At 41.0% G+C, this 17470-nt stretch overlaps 7 protein-coding genes across 7 annotated transcripts; 4 read left to right on the forward strand and 3 right to left on the reverse strand.

Annotated features, from left to right (window-relative positions):
- Positions 1-182: 182 nt before the first annotated feature.
- Positions 183-1542, forward strand: mRF1 (mitochondrial translation release factor 1). Its single transcript, XM_018003254.2, has one exon. It carries the CDS (start codon positions 303-305, stop codon positions 1482-1484), a length of 1182 nt encoding a protein of 393 aa, XP_017858743.1. The 5' UTR covers positions 183-302; the 3' UTR covers positions 1485-1542.
- Positions 1489-2494, reverse strand: Ski6 (exosome complex component Ski6). The gene has a single exon (XM_018003261.2). It carries the CDS (start codon positions 2282-2284, stop codon positions 1535-1537), a length of 750 nt encoding a protein of 249 aa, XP_017858750.1. The 5' UTR covers positions 2285-2494; the 3' UTR covers positions 1489-1534.
- Positions 2495-2570: 76 nt separating this feature from the next.
- Positions 2571-4414, forward strand: LOC108610885 (uncharacterized). The gene is made up of 4 exons (XM_018003250.2): positions 2571-2743; positions 2797-3246; positions 3309-3947; positions 4009-4414. The coding sequence occupies exons 1-4, from the start codon at positions 2725-2727 to the stop codon at positions 4329-4331; spliced, it is 1431 nt and encodes a 476-aa protein (XP_017858739.1). The 5' UTR covers positions 2571-2724; the 3' UTR covers positions 4332-4414.
- Positions 2827-6465, reverse strand: LOC108610897 (uncharacterized). Its single transcript, XM_018003263.2, has 2 exons — positions 5953-6465; positions 2827-5881 (listed from the first exon to the last, which is right to left on the reverse strand). Exon 2 carries the CDS (start codon positions 5669-5671, stop codon positions 5177-5179), a length of 495 nt encoding a protein of 164 aa, XP_017858752.1. The 5' UTR covers positions 5672-5881; positions 5953-6465; the 3' UTR covers positions 2827-5176.
- A 1692-nt stretch (positions 6466-8157) lies between these two features.
- On the forward strand, positions 8158-9057 carry LOC108609571 (uncharacterized). Its single transcript, XM_018001291.2, has one exon. It carries the CDS (start codon positions 8288-8290, stop codon positions 8918-8920), a length of 633 nt encoding a protein of 210 aa, XP_017856780.1. The 5' UTR covers positions 8158-8287; the 3' UTR covers positions 8921-9057.
- Positions 9058-11079: 2022 nt separating this feature from the next.
- On the forward strand, positions 11080-12563 carry LOC108609572 (uncharacterized). Its single transcript, XM_018001292.2, has one exon. The coding sequence runs from the start codon at positions 11231-11233 to the stop codon at positions 11831-11833; it is 603 nt and encodes a 200-aa protein (XP_017856781.1). The 5' UTR covers positions 11080-11230; the 3' UTR covers positions 11834-12563.
- A 2068-nt stretch (positions 12564-14631) lies between these two features.
- On the reverse strand, positions 14632-15702 carry Mabi (Mabiki). Its single transcript, XM_018003262.2, has one exon. The coding sequence runs from the start codon at positions 15559-15561 to the stop codon at positions 14914-14916; it is 648 nt and encodes a 215-aa protein (XP_017858751.1). The 5' UTR covers positions 15562-15702; the 3' UTR covers positions 14632-14913.
- Positions 15703-17470: the final 1768 nt, after the last annotated feature.

A 17470-nucleotide genomic window follows, 5' to 3' on the forward strand; every position in this document is an offset into this window, starting at 1 on the left:
GATTGAACACTAATTTTGGAGACAGTCCGATGGCCACATTAGATTGTTTATATATATAAAAGCTTAAGAACATTTATTTAAATAACAGCTCAAAATTACAATTCAGAGATAATTAGAATATTTATTAAACTCGCCATAGCTGAACAGCTGTTTGTAAACATTTCAAACGGTTATATGCTCTCTTACACGCTCTCATTGCTATGAAACATTTCATCGAGCAGATGGTGGGTTAAACAGTTATTCAACCAAAAATAGAATTACCATTGTTATTTCCTTAAAATAATTATTTGCTTAAAATAAAAATGTTTCGTAAATTATTGAGAGTGCAGTGCGAGAGTCTAGTGCGTCGATGGGCTAGTACAGATCTATTGAGTTTTCAGAACGAGAAGCTGCAATCATATTTGGAATCACTGCGTCAAGAATATTATGCGCTGCGCGTCAATGCAGCCGGCAACAACAGCCTATATGCACGGTTGACCCGTTTGGATCCCGTTATCAATAGCCTGGAGAAGCACAGAGCCTTGCAGCGCAATATAACATCAGAGAAGGACTTGACAGCTGAGAAGGACGAGGATATGCGAGCGCTTATGGAAGAGGAAAACAATGTATACACAAGTCTGTTGCGTAAACAGGAGGAGGACATGCTGCAAGAGCTACTTGCGCTGTCCGATGACGAGGACTATCCGGCGGTGATATTTGAGGTGAACGCTGGTGCCGGTGGGCAGGAGGCCATGCTGTTTGCCCAGGAACTATATGACATGTACACCAGCTACTTCGACCACATGGGCTGGGAGTATGAAGAGTTTGACCGTGAGACCACCGACATAGGCGGACTGCGTCACGCTAATCTGCAGGTTAACGATCCGGAGGCGTACAATTGGCTGCGCTTCGAGGCGGGGGTACATAGAGTGCAACGTGTGCCGGCCACTGAGAAATCTGGTCGAATCCACACTAGCACCGCATCCATAACTGTGATTCCAAGGCCGGCTGATGTGCAAGTACAAATAGCAGAGCGGGATTTGAAGATTGAGACGAAACGTGCCAGCGGCGCTGGTGGACAACACGTAAACACCACAGATTCTGCAGTTCGAATTGTACATTTACCCTCGGGATTGGCTGTTGAATCACAATCGGAGCGGTCTCAGCTGAAAAACCGCGAGGTGGCGCTTAAGCGACTGCAGGCGAAGCTTATACAGCAGCAGCTGCAGAGTGCTGAGGCGACTAAAAAAGCTACCCGTAAGGCACAGCAAGGGAATCTGAACCGCAACGAAAAGATTCGCACATACAATTTCGTGCAAGATCGTGTGACAGATCATCGAGTACAGCAGGGTGGCACTTTGCACAATCTTCCTGGCTTCCTGGAGGGCGGTCAGCAGCTGAGCGGCTTAATTGAGCGCCTGCAGTTGGAACACCGCAAACAGGCTCTAGTGGAGCTACTAGAAACGTGGCAGCCGCCACCACAGGAAGCAGCAGATAAAAACTAAATAATTGTTAATTGTTAAAATAGGAAAACTTTAATAAAAATTACTTTATTTTAACAGACACGCGCCCAGTCAGCTGCGCTGCCAATGTGTATGAGATGCTCCTTAACTGCCGACTCCAGTATGTCTCGTATCTCGCGACAACCGGCCATTGCGGTCTCTATGACTGTCTCCAGTTGGTCAATGTGAAAGCGTTCGCTCATCTCCATAAATGCAATCTTCTCGGCAGTGGGTAATGCTGCTATGGTCAGCTTGGGACCACCGGAGACCTCCTCGATGTGTGAGATGTCAGTGAGCGGAATGTTGGCATTGCTTAGGGATGCCGTGCAGGCAACAACAAATTCGTTTAGACATATTCCCGCATCGATGAGTGCCAGAGTAGCGGCGTTTAGGGAAACAGCATAGTTTGCACCATCCGCTTGCAGAACTTCCACGTAAATGTCAATCTGAGAGCGTGGATACAACTCGGATTTGATGGCTGCGCTCAGCGCCTGCTGCAAGTACATTTTAAACTCCTGTGATTTCCGATCACCACGCGGCCGATTTTTACGCTCCGAGGTAGAGAACGTGGCCTGACTGTATTGACAATTTATAACCAGATCATTGCCTTCTGTTTTTTTGCCCTTGGCTTGATGTGGTCCGTACACGGCTGCCAAAACTTTTGTATTTCCTTGTTCCATGTAGGCACTGCCATCAGGCTGCTCGAATACACCTAGTTTGCACTTGATGTGGCGCAGCTCGTGCGGCCGGCGACCATCCAGACGCAATCCTTGCTCACTAAGTAGTTCCATACGTGTCGACATGTTGCAATTGATATTAATTAGATGCCGCACGTGCAACAACGTTGTTTACACTGCTTTTTTGATCTATCGTTCTTTGAAGTCAGCTGTTAAATAACATGTCTATCGAAGCTTGTATATAATATCGATATATTTGCAGGGATGCAACGGAGTGTAACCATATATATTGAAATTAATATATAAATTACTTTATTTAAAGAATCTTTTATTTGTTTCAACATCCAAGAGATTTGTGTCATAAGAACCTTAAAAAATTAAAATAAGTTTGTTTAACTTGGTTAAAGCAAAATGAACAATATCAAATTTCGTTTGTTGGTCTGTTCACCGGAACCGTTCAGGTGAACTGATTCCAAACAATTTAATACAACTCTACAGCACTGTATGAAAAATAAAAATAGAGTTATAGAATAAGTATTGAATTAGTGCTTCTCTCTTTAAAAGCCATGTCCAAGTCTACTGCAGGTGCGTACGGGATTCAAATGTATATGAAAAATACCAATACGACTCTATTGCAGCACGATGGGTGAAGTTTTTCAATGCCGGGGGGATTCCGTCCCCAGCAGCGGCTAGCTATGCTCACATATTTGTCGAAAACCGCATACAGGATGACATGTTGCTTGATTTAAATAAGGAATACTTACGTGAGATGGGCATCACGCCTATGGGCGACATAATTGCGATATTGCGTCATGCCAAACAAGTTAGCGAGCAACATGTACTCGACAAAGTACTCATAACAGATGCGCCTTCGCCCAAATCCAAGGCTAAGACCAAAAACCTAGTTAGTGCAACTACTGCATCGCCGATATCAGCATCAACAGTTGTCAATGCTAGTGCCAATAAAGTCTCACCACCAGCAAAGCCAGCGCGACGCGTGCTGCCGGAGCATGAAGGCAAATATAAAGTTACTTTGCCATCGGGCACAACAGAGCGGAGCAAGCAAATTCTGGCCAAGCGGGAGCAGTGTATGTTATGGTCATGTTGATAAACGCAAAGGCTACTATATTCCTTTTTTAATGTATTTCAGTATACTCGGATCGTGTTACTAGCACCAAGAAAACCGATGTTTTTGCGCGCTTACACAAGAGCAAGTGCGACGATGATGCTCAGGAGGGCATTGTCTCCAGCAGCGCCGAGAGTAACGTGCGCGTGCACATTACCGGCGTTCACAATACATCTACCGGCAAAATAGCCGCCTCTTCTAGCAATAACTCGGTGTTTGCACGGCTCGGAGGCAAGCAATCCTTGGATTCAGTACAGCAAAATACAGTTGTGGCCAAGGAGATAAAATCGATTTTGAAAAACACCAAAAGCACCACCGGAGGCAGTATCATCAAGCGCAACACGTCAATAGTGAAGGCTAAAACTACAGCAGCGCCACTGGCACGATCACAGCAGAAGGTGATGCTTGTCCACAAGGTGCCATTGAAATGTGGTGATGATAGCGACGATGACAGCATGGATGATGATGATTTAAGAGAGGCGGGCAGTGATATAGACAGCGAAGGTAGCGAAAGTGAACAGGACGTTGTTATGGCAGCACCTGTTGAGAAAATTGTTAAATTCGCATCCACTGCGGAAGTGCGAGAAATCGCACCAAATACGCCATATAAAGCGCGTGGCAATAGCAACTTTGCGCGGAACATAAAGTCCCGATTGGGCATGGGTGAGTTTTACTGCTGTAAATACTTTTATTTATGTTTTTAATTATTGCTTTCTGTCAACAGTATCCAAGCTACATGCCACACGCAAGACATACAATCTCAAAGCGTCTCCGCCAAAGAAACCAGGCGCGCGCCTGAGTCCTGTGAAAGGAAAGGCAATACGCATGCGTAGCGATGAGCTGCTCACACGACAGGATACGCTGCCGGTGCACAAGCGTCTGGGCTCGTCGGCCACCGCTGCACAGCCTCCTACATCGCATCGAAATCAGCAGCGCGATCAAAAGCATTTTGCACCACGGCGAACTTCGAGCGTGAATGCCGGCAATAGGCCAAGGGGTCAACCGAGCTCGGTTTTTGATCGCCTGGGATTTAATAAATCTCTGTAGATTTTAAATCGACCCTAAAGTAATCGTTTAAGAGTTCTATTTAAATCGGTTTAAAAGTAAATGCTTGCTATCATCAAATACAATGCACCTTAAATTTCTTATTGATGGAAAATGCTTGTAAAAAACGGATGAAATCTTAGTTAATTTTATAAACCACATACAATACAATAGTAGTGCTTAATGTTTGCTTTCAGTTATTCATGTTTCACCTTCAGTTGGGTGTATTTCCATCTTTTGTATTTCATTTGTTTGTAGTCAGTATACGAGATAACCCAGATTTACCTATTTTATGTATACTTACGAAATGATATTTGATACACACATGCGAGATCTTTATACATGGCCAGAGAATATGGATTGTCATAGTATATCATAGTTCGTTGTCTTCCTCTTACCAAATGAAGCAATGACAATAATATGCAAATACGAGAGTTGAATATTGGAACAAACTCTTTTAAATATAGAAAGTCAGCTTGATATATACATTTGTACATGTACAATGAATAACCCTTTAAATTCTTGAATAATTTACAACTTTTAAAATGCAATGCATTAAACCTAAATCCAAATGTTTTACATCTGACACCCAATTGAAAAGCGGATAATTTCTTTATATACATTAAACTAATATATTTTATTTGGCTTTCTTTAAGTTGTTAGTTTAATTAAATAGTTTATGTACAATTATTACTACGTCTAGATCGGTTTGATTACTGTTTTCATATCATATACAATTTGTGAGGCACTTAAATTTCTATATCACTGGTTGCTAGGCAAATCACCAAGTTGGTGGCCACACAGAGATGATCTGTGATGCCACCGATTGCGGCTCCTATTCATTCCCTTCATTGCTGCAGCATGGAGTAGAGGGCATTGCGCAAGTGTGCTGGCCAGGTATTTGCATCCGGATTGATGCTGAGCAATTGGCGCATTTGGAGCACGGTGCGCTGCTTTTGCAGCATGTAGGCGAATGCCTGATGATTGATGCTTGGCGTAGGCGTGGCTGTGGGCGTGTAGAACTGATTTGGCTGTGGATATGTCAGATGATGCATCTGCTGTTGAAGTTGCGGTGGTGTTGTTGGTGGCGTTGGGGGCAGTTGGTACTGGGGCTGCTGTTGACACTGTCGCTGCTCGGACTCCTGACGACGCTTCCGTGGCGTATTATCGCTCAGTGCATACGGACGGAATAATGGTGCAGCCGTGGTCGAGTCACTTTTGCTGTTGTCGCGCTTGCCGAATTTCTTGTGCTTGTAGCAGCCCGTATTGAACTTTTTGTGAGTGTATCCGGCGACACTCGTCGTGCTTTCGTGTTGTGGATAATCCATTTGTGAGGGTGCCATCGTATAGCTGAGTATTTTGTGTGTTGGTGTGTGTTAGAATGTTAAGATGTGATGTTGTTACTTTGGTGGTTGTCTGTTGACTGTGCTCCTTGTGCTGCGCAAGAGCCGCTTTTATAGTCGACTGGGCTGCTGCCTACCTGCTCGCTCAGCAAAATTATCATTAAGGTGAGCTGCGTCTTGTTTATGGGAAAAACTTCGTTGACAAAAGGTCTGCATTGTCATAAAAAGAAAAGGATTTGTTCCAGAATATATATGAACTGCTGGCTGGCTGGCTAGCTTACCTGCTTGGCCAAGTCCTTTTTGTAATTAATTTTTCATTTGCCCAGCGGTGCTCGGCTCGCACCTACAGACATACGAGCACCTTCTATGCTCTCTGCAGGCTGTCTGCCTGCTTGCCTGCACTTATTTCAATTTTCCTGGTATTTTCTTCAGGAAAATTTCAGCAGAAGAGCCACATTCAGGCAGCGCCTGCGCCCCGGCCACGGTATGCTCTTTGATGAGGTAGCAGATCCCGTTGCTATACCAGAGTCGGCTCTGGCTCAGCGCTTTCTTGATTCTTATCTCGCTTACCGCTAATCTGGCTCATTAAGTTCGACGGCATTCCAAGATGCTGCAGCTCGACGGCTTACTGACAATGGCCAATTGAATGGAAATTTATTGGGATTTTCCCGAAATGTTGCGTCGATTTTTAATGCGTAAAGGATGTCATTTAAATTATGTAGCTACAAGGTTGTATCATGAAATATTCGGAACATATGGCTTGGATTACGAATTTCAAGCAATTAAATTATTATTAGATCAAAGTATAAGGTTGTTTTTATGCTTTTTTGATAAGCCAAAAACACAAAAATTATTCATGACTATATATTAAAATTTACTATATATTATAATTTGATTACTACATAAACTGTTAAGGCCACTAAAATATAATATAATATATTTATCTTAATTTGTAATACATTTTGTTTATAAGAAAGTCAAATAATTTAAAGTAAAGTAAAAACAAATGGTTTGGCATTTGACTTCTTAAAATCAAAGTTTAAATTGCCATATAATAAATTAAATAAAAATTAAATTTAGAAATTCTATTATATATCATACAATGAGTAACTATTATTTTCTATTACATAGGTATATATCATTAGATAATTGTCTTTCATTCATTAATTGAAGATTATTTGAAAACTGAATTGAATATCGTGATACCTGTCAGTCCATATATGTATATACATATATTTATATTTATTAACAAAGGGACCAAGTCGAACCAAACGTTCTACAAAGTTCTGGAAAGCAAAGAAGTTCTCGAATCGGTATCCCAAAGTTAATGTATATAACTAGCAAAACATGTAAATATAATTGATATAAATCTCAATAGAGTAAAATTGAGATCAAAATTCACAATCTATAGACATAAGTTAAATGTGATCGTGGGATCCTTACGGATTGTATTATGCATCGCCTATAAGGGAAACAAAAACTACAAAATCAAAGCCCATAGAAGATCTGTGAGAAAGGTCACGGAGTGCATCAATCATATAACACGCGATTCATTCACAACATTTTCCAGTTACTGCTTTCTTTCGGCTCACCTTTCTTAGAAGTCTGCCTTGGTGATAGCATTTCCTGGTAGGTTTGTGCGAGTGCATTCCATCAGGAACGAAGCAGAACAGTTACATAATCGATGAGATATAGGAGATTGCACTACATTTGCTAAAGCTATTCATTCTGGTTAATTGTAGAAGGTGGAATCAGATCATTGTAATCAAACAATATGGCAATCTTTCAGCTTGAGGCTCTACAATTGATGTACCGGCTCTTGTGCTCAGCATTTGTTGAGGGCAGAGCTCAAGCCCACCTAAAGATAAATCCGCTTAGCTGTCGCACGGCAGTGACTACATAAATCAATGGACAAGACTCTAACAACGAGCCATTGAATGAAAAATCCGACATAATTCTAAACGCACACACTTAGAGCAAGGGAAACGAACACCAAGACGATATATATGTATATATGAATATATATGGGTTCTTCGGGTATTCAGTAATGATGCCCAACACCTTTGGGAAGAATAACATTTTCAGCTGGACAAGCTGAAGTCATAAATGCAATGCGGATCGCTGGCAACAATAAAACTTTTCAGGTGCCACAAAGAAAGCCGAACAATGCGCTTACAGACATCGTGGCCATATGAGCGCCAGGATTATACTGCCTGGCTCTGGTTCTGGCTCTGGCTCTGCTCACTCAACAGGTATTTCCAGTGAAAATCGCTGGCGATACAAATAGTCGAAAAAAGGACAACTGGTTTATGACGCCCTTAACTAACGCAAGCATTGCAATGCCAGCATCAGCCGGCGGATTAGCCAGGCCAACGGACGACTTACCTGCCCTTGTGACGACAACAAGCAGATAGCGGGTATCACAGGTAGGTGAGTGCCCAAGAATGCTCGAGGGTTACATGGAAGGTGATTAGCCCGAAGCGCAGGCACACGTTGGGATGAATGAAGTTGATTGGGAAATACCTGACACAGGGATTGGTGGGAAACTGTCCGCCGGCCTGCCAAGCGCTTTGATATCCATTACCTAATGTTGCATAAAAGATTACGCCCAGCACAATGGCAGCACAGTCGACAGCAAGACGGCAAACAAGAACAACATCAACACCATCTGCCAGCATGGATAACTCTGCTCCGATAACCACCCCCGACTATGCACACAAAAAGTTCTCCGCATTGAAGCGCAAGCGCAGCCAGGACGAGGAGACAGACGATGATGTGGTTTTCATTATGGAGCTGCCCGCCAAGCGTCGTTTCTTTCGCCCCTGGCTGGACGAGCCCCGGGCGACCGTTACTTCAGCAACAGCAGTGGAACAACCACCGCGGCGACCATCGCCCAATACAGTGGCCACCACCTACCACGCCAACATGGTGCGCTCCCACACGCCACGCCTGCGCAGCCCCAAGGCGCAGCAGCGGCGCGACCGCAACACCTTGGCCTGCCTGCTGAGCCGCCGGGCCCGACAAGCCAAGCAGCTGGCCATGGAGCAGCAGTACGAGCAATTCCGCCAGCAGCACGAGGCCAACTTGGAGCAGCAAGTACGCCTGAGTCTCTACTACGTCCGCTTCCTGCAGCAGACGATGGCCGCGACTCGAGCTGCCCTGCCCCACAGCAACCAGCAGAGCCTGCAGCACGGACAGCCCACGCTCCAAGCCTGGCCCCAACAGCAGGCAGCGGCCACGAAGCGCTAGAAGGACAAACTTCCCATTTACGGAAGATTTATTGTAGCTAGTGTATTTATGTATAGCCTTAAGTTATTATTGACTTTGTGATAACTTTTAAAGTTTTATTTATTTATTATTGTTGACCATGAATAAATGACATTTGCAAAGAATTTATATTTGACGACTTCTGATTATTTATTATATTTGTATGTAAAGTAGTTGAAGAAAATGGATCTAACTTTGTTAGCTCAAATTATTTGGCATGCTCCAGGTCTATCATTCTATTTATGATATTGATATGGCAGTCTCAGCCTTTTTTAATAGACTCAATATCAATCCATACTGATATAAATGGCATATTCGTTATATTTAATTAGGAACCCTTTGCTTCAGCTCATCGGCTATTCATATACATACATACATACATAAATACATAAATATGTATATCTCATTGTAGTCATCTGTCATTAGCAGTTATCAGGATATAACCAGGATATAAGATAATGGCAAAGTAAACCTTGAACAATACCTTGAACCCTACTATAATCTTATATATACCAGAGTCTACATTCTTTCATTAATAATCAATTAATATTGAACATCTTCCTCCTTTTGATAACGTGCTATAAATTAATAAGCTGATGAACTATTGCAAATATTTAAATAACAGCAAAGCTGAAATTTAGATTTTCATTGCATACACTAATACGCGCACACATACATGTGTACATACACACATGCACGTACGCACGCGCTCTGCTTACTGCGCAGCGGCTGCACTTGCTCTGCATAGGCTTTTTGTACTAGGGTAACATAATTGTTGACTAACTTCTATTTGAATTTGCCCAAGTACAACTAATCTAATATTTATACTCCATAAATGAAACTTTTGCAAATTGGTTGAAAGGGGGAGGCGTTATCCAAATCGAGTAGTATATGTATGCTTCAATAAACCTCTATGATATTAATATTATATATGAGAGTGAAAACTACTAAGTGGAAAATAATTTGACACTAATGTAAGTAGTATACATATATGTGAAACTTTTATTTAATTTTCGCTTGATTATCAATCGTGACTTTAGCGAATAATTATAGTAATTTAACATCCTTATGAATTGTCTGGCAGATGACCTAAATATATCAACATAATTATAATTGTCATCATTATGAACATGAGCATTACATTATATTTATTTGCTATATTACAATGGTGTATCTTTCATTCGATCTAAAAGTACCAAGGCAGACTGATACCAACCACATAAATAAATCTCAATTTATTTCACCTTTAATAGGGCGGAGCTTTAGAACTTACTGCAAACATTGTATCTACTTGTTGCCCTTTTAGGGTTGATGAAAATGTAAATGTTAGTCTATATCATAGGTGATTCTATTGTATCAAGAAAGCACATTGAGCTCAATGATTGGTTGACTGGATTTACTACTACAGAATGGAATATTTCCAGAGCTGCTTAAGGGCAGGGGGCACATGGTAAAAAACACGCCCTACGAGTGAATCATACTATTTAAACGTAACTTATATACATTTGTATAAAATATGTATAAATTAACACTTGATCAGTGATTATTTATGCCAAGAAGTGTTAACGCAATACGATTAAAGAGTTAAGCATAGTTATTAATATACTAAATAGCCTTACTAGTTAATAAAATAATAATATATTTCAGATGGATGTTTAATATTCCCACAAGATTTATTTGTAAAGATATAGATCGAGATTGAGTAAAGTATTTGCTTTGGTCAACCAAAAAAAAAAAAAAAAAAAAAACCTTTGAGATTCTTTTGTTTGGCAAATTCCTTTTGTAGACCTGCAGGAATTTCCAAGAAGTGTGACAAAAAATGCTAGAAAATACCGTGAAGTACGCGCAGGACCACACGCAAGGCATGGCGTCAAGTAGGGCAATAAAAATTGGATTCGTATGCAGTCGATTTGTTTGCGATCGGGTGTTTTCCAGTTCCGGTAGCCGCGACGACACATCTGATCTTTGCTGAGCTGCTGCGGACGGCAGGTAGGACAGGTAAGAGGAACAGAGGTAAGGCAACAACATGTGGATCGGCAATTAACCGCCGCAGGTCATAAAATATGCAAAGCACTCGGCCCAAACAACGATTAGTTAGGTAATAAAGATGCGCTAATCCGTCTGTTTACTAGACCCAACGCACGTACCTGATCGAGGGAGGGGCTGCTCCGGCTGTTCCCATCCTGCGCATATAAACAGGATATCAAGCGGTCAGCAGCAGCATTCAGACACTCGACGTCAAAGCATCAACAACAGATTTACCAAAGTGAACAAGAAAGAGAGAGAGAAATAATGGAAATGTCCAACAATTCGAATAGCTATGTGCACAAGAAGTTTGCGGCCCACAAGCGCAAGCGAGATGTGGACCAGATTTTGGAGCAGAACAAGGAGAACATTACGCTAGAGGCGCCGCCCTGCAAACGCCGCCAGACGAAGGGCTTCTTCCGCCCCTGGCTGGACAGCGAGCAGAACATCGAGGCAGCCTCCACTACTCAGACAGCCACAGGCTTCGCTCAGCAGAAGCCCAGCACTCCAGCAGCTCTGGCCGGCACATATCACGCCAACATGGTGCGCCGCAGCCAGACATCGCGGCAGCGCAGTCCCAAGGAGCAGCAGCGACGCGACCGCAACACCTTGGCCTGTCTGCTGAGTCGGCGGGCCAAACAGGCGCAGGATGCGCACTTATCGCAGCAATACGAGCAATATCGTGCGCAGCAGGTCGCCATAATGGAGCAACAGGTCCGCTTCGGTCTCTACTATCGCCAGCTGCTGCAGCAGGCGATCTTCCAGAAAGGCGTCTCGGCCACGGGCATCCAGTTGCCGCAGCAACAACAACAGTTCCTACAGCAAATGGCGCTATCGCAGCAACTCCTGATCTTTGGATCCCAGCAGTGAGGCATGGATCTCCTATTATCTAATAATCGAATCTATTACCTAAGATAGCCATTGAATGTGATTTAGTTGCCTAAGTATTAATTTATTCATTGTTGACTTTAAAATTAAAACCAAAAATTCATTGTATAAATACGTTTTGTTTATTTTGAATGGGTTTCAGGAATGGGAAATTTTAGATCTTGGACTGAAATCAAAATCAAATCAATTAAGCCGAGAGTGTCATCAATGTATGACCCTATATTTATGTATATCTCAATATATGCCAATTAATATCCAAGTATTGCATGCAAAGATGATGAAACTAATAGAATACAAATGTCACACAATATTCCTGATTCCATATAACTGGCCTCTGTTGAGTATAGATAGATGGATGTATTTTCTTCATGATAGTGATCTCACAATGCTTTATCATAGAACTAATATATACAAGAATTATTATGCGATTATCTCATATAATTCAGAATAAGGGCTTTGGGTAGCAGACGGAAAGAGGCGTGATAGAACCTAGAAAGCATTTAAGTATTTTTATTCGGGATGTCTAGCATAGTCGAACTAAATAAAAGTCAGACTTATGATATGTTAACTGCATTATAATCTATAACATATTTAACATTATATAGTTTAATTATATATAATTGTTATAAAATTACCATCTGGCAATGTGATATTGTTTTTCTATATATACAGTATATTCCCTTTTTATCCAGTGGGATATCTCTAATTATGCTTAATTATACAATTATTATACAATCTGCATATATTTTGCATGTCTCTGGCTCTGATTATATTTGAGCTATGTATGCTTGTAAAATCTTCTCTGAAATTGTTTTAATGATAGAAAATTGGAGAAATAAATCATACACATGGCTATAGTAACTCAGATGTCATTATGACCAAAGATATGCTTATTTATTTAATGAAGTCAAACATTTTTACTTGGTTGAAGCATTTCAGTGACATCATTCTACATTTACCTGTATCCACATTTCCAAGTAAATTCAAATATAAATAATCTCATGCTGACTACAGACCAAGGCTGGCCAAGTTAATAAGTAAGCTAGAACAGTTCAAGAAGAGGATGAAACTAAACCATGCTCTAGTATAGACCAACGCTCAATTTTCAATTTAAAATAAACTAGTTCACAATTGCTGTCTATAGTTAAAGTACAGCCAAAGAGTTAAAAAGTCGCAACTAATGCTAGACTTAGTCTGAGTTAATTTTCTGTTCTCATTTATTTTGGTTCATTTGTCAAGGGCGAGCATGAAGCACATTGAATACTGAGCGAGCTGTAGTGAAATTACGAAATACACCATCAAATCAAATATCAATATTGGCTGAGCAGGCAACAGAGAGGAGAGATAGAGCCAGAGAGGGTGAGTGAGAGAGAGAGAGAGAGAGAGACTGCAATAGTCTGGGTCTAACTGCGAAAAGCTCAAGTTCAGCAACCAAAGTGTTGCAACTGCAAAGTTTTGGTATATATTTGAGTTGCTGTTGCTGCTGTTGTTGTTGCTGGTGTTGTTGTTGATATTTTCACATCGAATGCAGTTTTCAATGTTAAACTGGCAATGCAACAGCAAGAGCAACAACAGCAATAGTTTTGCATTTAACTCAAAATTCACATAGACACACGTCATAGTGTAGTATATGTGTTTGTGTTGGTAAAGTGGGTTGCCTTTGGATTTCCCAGCTTGATAGGAAGTCGCTTTGGAGCATTATCAAATGGCCTACAATGAAAATTAAAAGTAATTAGCTGCTCGGACATTGCGCAATGCCGAAAATAAAAGCCCCAAAAGAGTTAATTACCAGGTGGAGCGGTACGGGACGGCATGGAGGGACGCTGCGACTACGACCACGACTGCTCAACATGAATACTCAACTTTAATTAACTAACTGTTGTTATTGTTGCTAGACGCGGCACAGTTGACTGCACCTCGGCTCAGCTGAGTCAGCTGCAGTTGCTCTGGGGCTCTTCGCATGGCGACTTCCTTATGCATAAGTATAAGCGGGAGCTTGAGCTGTTCATTTGAGCTGAGCATTGATTTGGTACATTGATTTTCTACCTGGCTAAACATTGTGAAAGGAAAGGCCTTAATGTGCTCATAGCTCGCATACCAAAAGGAGCTAATTTTGTTCCATGTGATTAATCAGCTTATTGATAAGTATTATATAAATAATATAAATAATAATAATAATAAAGTGGTATTTAAAATATGTTTTCTCTCAATTCAACTCATAAATATAATTGTTTTAATTAAAAAAGAATTTAATTGTAATAAAATATTTAATTATCAATTAGAATTACAAAAGAAATGTTTTTTTTTCTTTTTTTTTTTTTTAATTCAAGCAAAAATATTTGGACCTGTTTGAACATCCTAACCTTCAGCCAAATAAAAATGCGAAAAAAAATGACGCTAACTTTGATTATAGATTTTAAGTATCAATAATAAAAGAAGATGATATACTGGAAAAAACATAGATAAATGGCACATTTTTGTATAATTGCCGAACTGGGTTGGACTAGCACGCACGATACTAGATTGAGTTGGGCACGCCCCTTTTTTGGCAGTTGTTAGTAGAAAGACATTGTCTCTAATTTCAGTCGATTCATTATATCCATTATATACATATTTTTAATGCAATTGAATATATTCTATTTCATATATAAAAAATTGAAAAATAAAATTTGGAGCTGAACAAAAAAATGTTGGGATGCAACATAAGCTGAGTCAGAGCAAAATTAAGCAAATGAAGTATATGAAATTCAAAAAATATATAATTTAAAAATTTGTTAATATTTTTTATTAATAGTTCTATTTTCAAATATCTATTACTAATATAAGAATAAAAAATAAACATAATAATACCTTATAACAAATAATAATATTAAAAATTTACAAATATTTTACGACATAAAAACATAAAAAAAATTGATAACTTTTACTTTTTGTTTCTTAAACAAAAACTTAATACAATTACTTAAATGTCATATATGAAAGATTATAAACTAAATAATAGTTAGTAAAGCTTAAGTGGGTGGCATTGGCATTACATCACACAGTGATTAAACGAGTGTTTTCTAACACTGTTCGCCTTTAATGCCGTTGATCAAATAGTCGATGCTAAAGTTTTTCACTTGCACTGGAACTGGCGCCGGGGCAGAGCTCACTGTGGATTGCTCATGCTTGACCAGCTGATTGAGATGATTGAAGTAGGCCGTGGCACGCATACTCTGCTCAACAATCTTCAGGTGCTGCAGCGTGAACTCTTTGTACTGCTCCTCGATGGCCAGGTGTTCGAGTTTCTTGACGCGCCGACTCATGCGACAGGCGATGGTGTTCTTATTGCGTCGATCCTGATCCTTGGGCGAGCGCTCTTTCTTCGGAAACTTTCGCACCATATTGCCGTGGTATTTGCAAATATCTCGCAGCGCCTCCGGACTGATGGAGGGCGGCAGCGAGTGCGAGGATGATGCAGATTCCGAGCCGTTCGAGCCATCGTATACGGTGCTGTTGAGCCGACGACGCTTGGGCAGGGACATCAAGCTGGAGCACTGGCTGCTTGTGTCCTCCTCCTCATCCGAGAATCTGTTGCAGCCCGCTGTATCGAGGCGTGCCAGCAGCTCCTCCTTGATTTGCAGCTCCAGCTCGTCGTTACGTGGACGCCGCAGATCGAACTTCTTGTGGCGATAGCTAAGCGGATTGTTGCCTTGCATTGTCAGAGCCATTTCTCCAGATGATAATGCTGGTGATGATAATGATGATGATGATGTGTGATTGGTCTGCCGTCGTCTCGCTGACTGTTGTCCTGGACCGATGCGCGTCAAGCTTATATATGAGAGATTGCTGACTCGCGGCTCTTATCAATTCGCCGGCTCTAATCCGCATTTTATGATGTTGTTTACACAAACTGCAAAAGGGAAATCTATTTTTGCAAAACACAAACAAGGCCATAAAATCAGCTGATGACCTGCGCACTGCGCACGGCGTGCTGCCTCCTGCCTCCAGTGTCCTGCATCCTGCTTTCGCGCATGCGCCGCAGCCCTTAAGCGTACCCCTGAGCCCTACCTACCCCGCTGATAAGCCTTTTGTGCGTGCGTGTTTGTACTTGCGTGCTCGAGTGTGGCCAGGCCTAGTTAATGAGCTGGCTTTGGGTATTCATGAACTCATCTGGCTATCGGCTGAAGACAGATTTCCGTGTACGCGTGTGCGTGTGCGTGTGTGTGTGTGCCTGTGTTTGCCCAGCTCCCTAGGTGGCAAAATGCGCGCCTTTTGTTTGGCTTTCATTCAATTTGCGTTTGTTCCGCAGCCAGATAATTTCTTTTCTATTCTTATGCTCGCTCGTTGCCATTGTCGCAGCTTTTGTCAATAGACGGAGGAGGCTGTGCCATGTGTTTTCTTTTCAATTCCATTCGAATTGTTCAATTTTCGGTTTTGCTCGAGACATTTGCGGCTCATTTGTCTCGTCACAAAACACTCTCAGTGTGTGCGTGTGTGTGTGTGTGTGTGTATTGATAAGATATTGTCGAACTGGTTTTTGTTTTTCTTTTTATTTATTTTTTGTTTTTCCTAAAATCTCAAATTTCCTGGAATTGGCATTACTGGTGCATCATGCTGCTGATTACGATAAGACGCAGAGTTTGCAGTGAGCTGAGCTCTTGTCTTTCACTGACTTTTGATCGGATTGCAAAAGGCAGACACGGAGTTTGGGCATTCATTACGCCAGCTGATAAGAGGTATTGGGTTTGGGCTTGGGTTTCAAAGCCGAAACCCAGAATAGTTCAACTGTGCTGATGATAAGCGATTGAAAATGGTGCAGAGACCGAGGCATAAAAAAAAAACTGGATGCGCCCTTGAAATTCAGATAAGCCAAAACTGATTTAAGTGAAAAGCGATATACAACAAATTGAATAAATATTAAATGTGATGTATATATAAGCTAATCAATTATACTGTGATCAGGCTTTCATCAATTTTGCAATTTTGCGCCTATTTAAGAAATCCCCTATCACCTTTGCCTTGTTTGTAATTTTACTAAATGTAATATTCATAAACAGATATCTAAAGTTACAAAGTCAAGTATGGGTAATTCCAACAGGTCAACTAAATATCACGTGGCTATCGAGCAAGATCCATTTTGGGCTGCTGGAAGCTTGATCTCGTTCATGACTTTTAGCTAATATTCTAATTATCTAATTAACTCACTGCAACTCATGAGTTCTCTCAAGAGATCGAACTTAATACGCCTCTGCTCAGCGAGTTTGTTGTTGACTAAAGTTGAATTCAATTACTGCGAATGTGCAGAGTCACTCAATCAGATTTAAAGCAAACAATTCGCTATGGTTTGTCTACTTGGCCGCACTATGCAACAAGATCTATGCCAAAAATAAATTATTTATAATTAGAAATACAAGCAGTCAGTTTCCCATATTAACTTGAAATTATTCTTTGTATTAATGTAATTTGGAAGCAATCGAGGCGCGCTAGTTGGGCTGACCTGAACATACCCTGTACAGTTTTAGGACTAAGAACTTAGGCCTCAATATAATCTATTATTTATATTTGATTTCTGATTTCATTAGATGGCTGAGATTTGATCTTGCTTAGCTAATCTGTAGATTCATTCACATTGGGTTT

Source organism: Drosophila arizonae, chromosome 3 (assembly GCF_054131065.1).
Source record: "Drosophila arizonae isolate 15081-1271.41 chromosome 3, UAZ_ARI_1.0, whole genome shotgun sequence".
NCBI classification, from domain to species: Eukaryota; Metazoa; Arthropoda; class Insecta; order Diptera; family Drosophilidae; genus Drosophila; species Drosophila arizonae.